This window comes from Trachypithecus francoisi, unplaced genomic scaffold, assembly GCF_009764315.1.
Source record: "Trachypithecus francoisi isolate TF-2019V2 unplaced genomic scaffold, Tfra_2.0 Lachesis_group4, whole genome shotgun sequence".
NCBI lineage: Eukaryota > Metazoa > Chordata > Mammalia > Primates > Cercopithecidae > Trachypithecus > Trachypithecus francoisi.
Window position 1 is genome coordinate 95396898 of NW_022681469.1, and position 9575 is coordinate 95406472.

General features: G+C 40.9%; 1 protein-coding gene and 1 pseudogene across 1 annotated transcript; both read right to left on the reverse strand.

Annotated features, from left to right (window-relative positions):
• Nucleotides 1–2465: 2465 nt before the first annotated feature.
• Nucleotides 2466–4257, reverse strand: LOC117073012 (alpha-enolase-like). Its single transcript, XM_033193501.1, has one exon. The coding sequence runs from the start codon at nt 4128–4130 to the stop codon at nt 2826–2828; it is 1305 nt and encodes a 434-aa protein (XP_033049392.1). The 5' UTR covers nt 4131–4257; the 3' UTR covers nt 2466–2825.
• Nucleotides 4258–5535: 1278 nt separating this feature from the next.
• LOC117072378 lies at nt 5536–7486 on the reverse strand (annotated as a pseudogene).
• Nucleotides 7487–9575: the final 2089 nt, after the last annotated feature.

A 9575-nucleotide genomic window follows, 5' to 3' on the forward strand; every position in this document is an offset into this window, starting at 1 on the left:
AAAGCTGGCCTCACAGAGGAAGCAGTACCTTCTTATTAATTTTCTGGAATAGTCTGAGTAGAACTGGTATTATTTCTTTACAAGCCTGGTAGAATTTATCAGTGAAGGCGTCTGGTCCTGGGCTTTTCTTTATTGGCAGACTTTTTATTATGGCTTTAATCTGGTTACTTGTTATTGGTCTGTTTAAGTTTTCTATTTCTTCATGATTTGATCTTGGTAGTTTGCATGCGTCCAGGAATATATATATATATTTTTCTAAGTTGTCCAATTTGTTAGCATGGAGTTGTTTATAACATTCTTTAATAATCCTTTATGTTTCTGTGACATCAGTTGTAGTGTATTCTTTCTCATCTCAGATTTCATTCATTTTATTTTTATTTATTTGTTTTTTTATTATTATTTTTTAGAGATGGAGTCTTGCTATGTTGCCCAGGCTGGCCTTGAACTCCTGGGCTCAAGTGATCCTCCTGCATCAGCCTACCAAGTAGATGGTATGTATGCACCACCATATCTGGCTATTTTTCTTTAATTGATACTAATATTTGTACATATTTATGAAGTAACTGATAATTTGATATATGCATAGAATGTGTAATGATCAAGTTAGGGGTACTCAAGATATCCCTCACCTCAAACATTTATCATTTCTTGGTGTTGGGAACATTTCAAATCTTCCCTTCTTGCAATTTTGAAATATACAATATATTGTTGTTAAACATAGTCACCCTACTGGGCTATTGAACACTACCTACTATCTAACTGTATGTTTGTACCATAACTTTTTTTTTTCCTTTTTGAGATGGATTCTCACTCTGTCCGCCAGGCTGGAGTGCAGTGGTGCCATCTTGGCTCACTCCAACTCCTGCCTCCTGGATTCAAGCAATTCTCCTGCCTCAGCCTACTGAGTAGCTGAGATTACAGTTGCCCGCCACTACACCCAGCTAATTTTTGTATCTTTAGTAGAGATGGGGTTTCACCATGTTGGCTGGCTGGTCGAGAACTCCTGACCTCAAATGATCCACCCACCTCGGCCTCCCAAAGTACTGGGATTACAGGCGTGAGCTACCATGCCTGGTGTGTTATTTTTTTTTCTTTTCAATAATGACCATTGTAACTGGGTTAAGATGTTATCTCATTGTGGTTTTGATTTGCATTTTCCTGATGATAAGTGATGTTGACCTTTTTTTTTTTTTTTTGAAGCAGGATCTCACCCAGGCTGGACTGCGTGGTATGATGAAAACTTACTGCAGCCTCGACCTCCCATCTCAGCCTCCTAACTGGCTGGGACTACAGGCATGCATCATTTTGTCCAGCTAATTTTTAAATTTTTTGTAGAGATGGTCTCACCATGCTGCCCAGGCTTATCTCAAGCTCCCGGCCTCAAGGAATCCTCCCACCTCAGCCTCCAAAAGTGCTGGGATTACAGATGTGAGCCACCACACCTGGTCTTATAATGTTTACATTGATTTGCATATGTTGAACCATTATTGCATCAGCTGGATGAATCCCATGTGATCATGGTATCTGTCTAAATATCTTTTTAATGTGTTTTTGGATTCAATATGATGATATTTTGTTGAGGATTGTTGACTCTATGTTTATCAGGTATCTCAGCCCATAGTCTTTTTTTGTGATGTCCTTGTCTGGTTTTGGTATCAGGGTTATGCTGATCTGACAGGATGAGTTAGAAAGTACTTCCTTCTCTCAATTTCCTTGGAATAGTTTGGGAAGAATTGGTGTACTTTGTTCTGTATACGATTGATACAATTCAGCAGCAATGCCATCTGGTCCTGGACTTTTCCTTGTTGGGAGTTTTTTAAAATTACTGATTCAATCTCATTCCTCATTATTAGTCTGTTTAGGTTTTCTGTTTCTTTGCAGTTCAATCCTGGTGGTTGTGTCCTCCAAAATTTTCTATCTCCTTGCATTTCTTAGCATATAGTGGCTTGTTATAGTCTCTAATAATAGTTTGTATATGTGTGGAATCAGTTGTAGTGTCTCCTTTTTCCCCCCAATTGTGATTATTTAGGTCTCCTTCCTTTTTTTTCTTGATTAGTCTAGCCGAGTTTATCAATTTTGTATGTTTTCAAAAAACCAAATTTTGTTTCATTGATCCTTTGTATTGTTTTTTAAGTCTCCATTTCATTTAATTCTGCTTTTTTAAAATAGCTTTTGCTTATTTTATTCAATATATTTGAACTTAATCATTCACAAATTTAACGTATCCTTAAAAGTAGGCATTACTTATTTTATATTATCCTATTTGTGTACAAAACAAACCCTTTACATATTCACACTTAGGTAAGTGCACAGAAAAAAGCCTGAAAGAATATATATTATTAAATTCAAATGCTGGTAACCTTTGGGAGGGTAATAAAGGGAGATCATTTTTTATTTCATTCTGTATATTTGAATTTTTTACAACATGTATTTATGGATTACTCACATAAATTATTTTTTTTTTTTCATGGGTCACTGAGGCTTTTTATTTTAAGCACAAAACCACCGGGCATCTTGCCTGTGGCCACCCTGGAGATGACACGAGGCTCACATGACTCCAGACACTTGGTGGCAAGTAAGGCGAGAGAAACAGTGATTTGGGCCAATTACACGATGGCAAAGCTAGAGCTGCCAAACAGGGCTCCGGGGAGCTTGGTTCTGCAGAAGTTCTAAGGAAGCGGCACGGACTCCACGGCGGTGGGTGAGGGGCGCTAACTAGCAGGAACCCCTGCAAGCGTTGGTCGGGGCCTCGAGCTGCCCAAGCTGACACAAGGGGAGGGGTCTATTTAGCCAACAGGTGACCGAAGGGCTTGCCTGCCCACAGCTTACTTGGCCAGGGGGTTTCTGAAGTTCCTGCCGGCAAACTTAGCCTTGCTGCCCAGCTCCTCTTCAATTCTGAGGAGCTGGTTATACTTGGCCAAGCGCTCAGATCGGCAAGGGGCACCAGTCTTGATCTGCCCAGTGCACAGCCCCACAACCAGGTCAGCGATGAAGGTATCTTCAGTCTCCCCAGAATGATGAGACACCATGACACCCCAACCATTGGCCTGGGCCAACTTGCACGCTTGAAGGGACTTGGTCACGGAGCCAATCTGGTTGACTTTGAGCAGGAGGCAGTTGCAGGACTTCTCATTCATGGCCTTGGCAATCCTCTTTGGGTTGGTCACTGTGAGATCATCCCCAACTACCTGGATTCCTGCACTGGCCGTGAACTTCTGCCAAGCTCCCCAGTCATCCTGGTCAAAGGGATCTTCGATAGACACCACTGGGTAGTCTTTGATGAAGGACTTGTACAGGTCGGCCAGCTGATCAGGTGAGATGTACCTGCTGGGGTCATCGGGAGACTTGAAGTCCAGGTCATACTTCCCAGACCTGAAGAACTTGGAAGCCCCTACGTCCATGCCAATGACCACCTTATCAGTGTAGCCAGCTTTCCCAATAGCAGTCTTCAGCAGCTCCAGGCCTTCTTTATTCTCCAGGATGTTGGGAGCAAACCCGCCTTCATCCCCCACATTGGTGGCATCTTTCCTGTATTTCTCCTTGATGACATTCTTCAGGTTGTGGTAAACCTCCGCTCCAATGCGCATGGCTTCCCTGAAGTTTGCTGCACCGACTGGGAGGATCATGAACTCCTGCATGGCCAGCTTGTTGCCAGCATGAGAACCGCCATTGATGACATTGAACGCCGGGACTGGCAGGATGACTTCAGAGTTGCCAGCCAAGTCAGCGATGTGGCGGTACAGGGGGACCCCCTTCTCAACAGCACCAGCTTTGCAGACGGCGAGGGACACCCCCAGAATGGCGTTCGCACCAAACTTAGATTTATTTTCTGTTCCATCCATCTCGATCATCAGTTTGTCAATCTTCTCTTGTTCTGTGACGTTCAGTTTCTTGCTAACCAGGGCAGGCGCAATAGTTTTATTGATGTGCTCAACAGCCTTTGAGACACCCTTCCCCATATAGCGAGTCTTATCATTGTCCCGGAGCTCTAGGGCCTCATAGATACCAGTTGAAGCACCACTGGGCACAGCAGCTCTGAAGAGACCTTTTGAGGTGAAGAGATTAACCTTAACAGTGGGATTCCCACGAGAGTCAAAGATCTCCCTGGCATGGACCTTGAGAATAGACATGGTGAATTTCTAGCTGCTGGGTTTCGTGGCCTAGGAGAGGAAGCGGCGGGTGCAGCAGACACCGAAGTGAGTGTGAAGCCGGCCAGGTCTGTGAGGTCTGCGTGCTCTGGGTCCCCACACCTAATCACATAAATTATTTTTTAAAAGGCATAATGGGATTCAGTTAAACCATACTTTCTAGTCATTATGTGCATATTAATCAAGACTTCTATTATTTCAAGTAGCTCTTAAAGTTTGTGAAATACATTCTAATTTCCCCCTCAATTTTGCTTGCCCCAGTCATTTATTTAGTAAACCCTTTTCCTCACTCATAAGTTAACTCCAGTTTTGTCAGAAGTACAACTTAAAGTGGCTCCAGGCTACAGGTAATCCTGTTCAAAATTCAGGAACTCAAGAAATTTGGATGGGTTTTTGGAACTAAAAAAAGGTTTAGATAATGTGTTCTATATCCAAACTCATAAATGAATATATGTGGTACCAAGGGATACTTTGTATTGCTATCTAGGCACTTTTGCACTAATGTTGCCTTTAGGGAAGTGGTTTATAATCCTTGAGTGCCCACTGGAAAAATCTGTGGAACTTTTAAAAAATACATAGATGCTTAGGCACCATCTTTAAAGATTTCGAGTCTATAGTTGTCAGGGAAGCAAATGTTCTTTAGAAATGTTTTTTCCTAAGAAGAAGAAGAAAAAAGAAATGCTTTTTCCTAAATCTCGATCAGTGATTATATGTGTAAAAAAACGACATTACCCAGAGAATGACTGAATACAGAACCTTACGGAATGCAAAAGCTAAAAAATTCAGAGTAAAGTTAGGGTTTTTTTGGGAGGAAGGGAACAGAATTGGTTTCTGCTAAACATATTCAAAAGCACCAAAAAAGATGAAAAACAATTTTAAAATACCTATTTTTGCACCAGTGGTGTTTTGTAGTATGTAGTCTTCCTCGGAAGCCATGTACTGATAATATAGGGCAAAGACTGTAAACAAATAACAAACATAATCCTGAGGTTTATTTATCAAATGCCAGTCAGTGGAATCTCTGACCGGCTTTTAAAATGAGGGCAGTTTCATTACACTGGCATACTTGGCAAACCAGGTAAATACAGAAACCTTGTTCAAGATTTTAAAAATGGAGCAACACTGGTCAGCGTTTGGTATGTGAATATAATACACCTACTGAAAATCTTCCCATACATCATGAAAACTTGGAGGTAATTTGTATAGCTTGAAATGACTTTAGAATATTATGCATAAAAGGGCCTCATCAGGAACAGAAAAGTGGCATTTTTTTGTGTTTCGACTACAAGTTAGAACCCAACTGGCTTTGATGTTATATTAAGTAAATTCTAGAGTATGTGGGGCATAAAATCAAGCTCCAGAGTAAGTGGGGCATAAAATCCTGATTCGAGTTTTATATGACAAAAATTCTAGTAAATATTCTTTTTAATAAGTGGCTTATCAATATTCTCAAATTCAATCTAATCATCCAAGAAAAAGTAGTTTCCACTCTTCTTTTGTTCTACATCCTTAATTGAATTAAATTTATTTATTCGTGGCCTATAGTTGTTTGGATCTCTTCTGAATGTAGTTTCAAGCTGAGAGAAAAATGTATTCATGCCAGCCAAAAGGGTTTGAGGACTGTTTGCAACTGTGTTCTTAGTAGATGGAACACCATCAAAAATGATGACATGATCTGCTAGATAGGTGGCCATGATGAAGTCATGTTCCACAACAAAGGCTGTCTTTTTTGCATGAAGTATGAAACGTTTGGCAACTCCAGCTGCCATCAGTCTTTGCTCAGAATCCAAACATGCAGATGGTTCATCAATTAAATAGACATCAGCAGGTTTGCCCAAACAAAGGGCTAAAACTACTCACTATAATTCACCACCCGATAATGTCTGCACCTCTTGATTGGTGATGTTTTCAATTTGCAGAGGCTTCATTATATTAGTCACAAATTGTGAATGAGTATAAGCATCTCTTATCTTTTCATGTAGTAACTGGTGAACACTTCCAGTTGATTTGGGACTAATTTTCTGTAGCTTATAACTGACATTTAGAACTGGTACTTCTCCTCCTTTATCAGGTTTAAGTCTTCCAGCAAGCATTCTGATAAATGTCGTTTTACCCATTCCATTTTCCCCCAGCATCACCATGATTTCAGAATCTGTAAACTCTCCAGCTACAATTGCTAGCTCAAACTCTCCTATTTTTTCTTCATTCTTGGATATTTATACATACACATCATTTTGACTTCTTTTTCATTTGCTGTCTCAACCACTTTAAAAACAAGTGATGCATCTCTGAATCTCAAGTTTTCTGTTGGAACATAGCCATCCAAAAAAATGTTTATGCCCTTTCTTACACTAAAAGACATGGTGACAATTCCATAGGTGCTTGGTACACCATATAAACAGCAGATGAAGTCAGAGAGATAGTCTAATACACTTAGGTCATATTCCACCACAATGATATATCTATCCGGATTATTAGAGATTGTAGAGTAATGCAGCTTTAAATGCTGCTTGACATCTAGGTAACTAGAAGTCTCATCAAACATGAAAATATCAGCTTTCTGTATGCAAATGACAGCGCAGGCAAATCTCTGCAACTCTCCTCCTGAAAGATCTTCAACATTTCGTTCTTTTAGATGGGTTAAATCAAGCTGCTAACATACAATTTCCTGTGTCTTTGTTTCATATTTTCGGTCCAAAATAGATTCCACTGTCCCCTTTGCAGGCTTAGGAATATGGTCTACATATTGGGGTTTGATGATGGCTTTTAGGTCATCTTCTAGAATCTCAGTAAAGTAATTCTGTAATTCAGATCCATGGAAATAAGTCAAAATCTCTTGCCAATCAGTAGGATCATCATACTTTCCAAGGTTTGGCTTTTGTTTTCCTGCAAAAAATGTTTAGAGCAGTTGACTTTCCAATACCGTTAGTTCCAACTAATCCCAAAACTTCACCTGGACGAGGGATAGGCAACCTGTGAAGTTTGAAGACATTGGCACAATATCGATGTGTGGTTTCTTTTTCAAGTTGCTTGGTAAATTGTCAATTGATAAGGCTCCAAAGGGGCATTTCTTAATACAGATACACAACCAATACAAAGAGTTTCAGAACTTGGCTCTGGGGGGGAACTTCTGTGCATAATTTTCCCATCTGAACTACAGGACAACTCTTTTTGCATTCCTGTTGACATTTCTTAGGTTTACATTTGTCATGGTTGACAATAGCAATTCTCATTAATTTGTGTGCTATAACTGTGCAAAAGAATATCCAGCTCTTCTGGAGAAATGATCACCTTGAGGAGGGGAGCGCAGAGGCCAAATCAGCTCTTGCCTTCACTTATCAGCCACCCAGCATGTTCTCATGGCCACCGGCCAAAATAGCCTTTTTTTTTTCCTTTGAGGTGGAGTCTCACTCTTGTTGCCCAAGCTGGAGCGCAATGGTGCGATCTTGGCTAACTGCAACCTCCACCTCCTGGGTTCAAGCGATTCTCCTGCCTCAGCCTCCCGAGTAGCTGGGATTACAGGCCACTGCCACCACGCCTGGCTAATTTTTGTATTTTTAGTGGAGACGGGGTTTCACCATGTTGGTCTCGAACTATTGACCTCAGGTGATCCACCCCCCTCGGCCTCCCAAAGTGCTAAGATTACAGGCATCACCGTGCCTGGCCTATTCTTGTTTATTAATTAAAAAAATTAAAATAGAGGCAGGGTCTCATTCTGCACTCACCCAGGCTAAAGTGCAGTGGCACAATCACAGCTCACTGCAGCCTCAAACTTCTAGGCTGAAGCAATCCTCCTGCTTCAGCCTTCTGAGTATCTGGGACTACAGGCACCCACAACCATGCCCCGCTAATTTTTTGTTTTATTTATTTTATATATTTAATTAATTAATTAATTTTTGAGACGGAGTCTTGCTCTGTCGCCAGGCTGGAGTGCAGCTGCGTGATCTCAGCTCACTGCAACCTCCACCTCCCAGGTTCAAGTGATTCCCCTGCCTCAGCCTCCCGAATGGCTGGGACTCCAGGTGTGTGCCGCCACGCCCAGCTAGTTTTGCATTTTTAGTAGAGATGGGGTTTCACCATGTTGGCCAGGATGGTCTCAAACTCTTGACTTCATGATCTGCCCGCCTCAGTCTCCCAAAGTACTGGGATTACAGGCGTGAGCCACTGTGCCAGGCCAATTTTTTTTTTTTTTTTTTTTACATAGAGACGGGGTCTCATTATGGTGAAATGATATTGCATTGTGGTTTTGATATGCATCTCTCTGATGACTAGTGATATTAAGCATTTTTTCATATACCTGTTTGCCATGTGTATGTCTTCTTTTGAGAAATGTCTGTTCAAATCCCTTGACCATTTTAAAATCAGATGATTATTACTTTTTGCTATTGAGCTGTTTGAATTCCTTACATATTCTGATTATTAGTCCCTTGGCAGATGGATAGTTTGCAGATATTTCCTCCATTCCATGGATTGTCTCTCTGTCTCTCTGTTTTTTTTTTTTTTTTTTTGAGACAGGGTCTCACTCTGTTGCCCAGGCTGGAGGGCAGTGCTGTGATCTCAGCTTATTGTAGTCTCAGCCTTCTGGGCTCAGGTGATCCTCCCACCTCAGCCTCCCAGGTAGCTGGGACTACAGGTGTGTGCCCACATGCCTGGGTAATTTTTTGTAGAGACAAAATTTTGCTATGTTACCCAGGCTAATTTCAAACTCCTAGGCTCAAGCGATCTGCCCGCCTCAGCTTCCCAGAGTGCAGGGATTACAGATGTGAGCCACTGCTCCTGGCCTCTGTGAGTTGTCTCTTCACATTGTTCATTGTTTCCTTTGTTTTACGGAAGCTTTTTAGCTTGACATAATCCAGTTTTCTGTTTTGCTTTGGTCACTTGTGCTTTTCAGGTTTTACAGAAAAAAAATCTTTGCCCAGATGAATGTACTGGAGCAATTCCCCAATATTTTCTTCCAGTAGTTTCATAGTTTCAGGTCTTAGAATCAACTATTTAATCCATTTTCAATTTATTTTAATGAATGGTGAGAGACATAGGTCTCGTTGCATTCTTTTACATAGAGTTATCTAGTATTCCCAATAGCATTTATTGAAAAGACTGTCCTTCCCAATTGTATGTTTTTGGTGCCTTTCTCAATAATGAGTTGTGCAAATGTGTGGATTTATTTCTGGGTTCTCTATTCTGTTTTATTGGTCTGTGTGTTTGTTTCTATGCCAGTACCTCATGCTGTTTTGGTGACTATACTTTGTAATAAATTTTGAAGTCATGTAGTGTGATTCCTCTAGCTTTGTTCTTTTGTTCAAGATTGCTTTGGTTATTTGGGGTCTTTGTGGTTCCATATAAATTTTAGGATTTCTCTTTCTCTTTTTTTTTTTTTTGAGACGGAGTCTGGCTCTGTCGCCCAGGCTGAAGTGCGATGGCCGGATC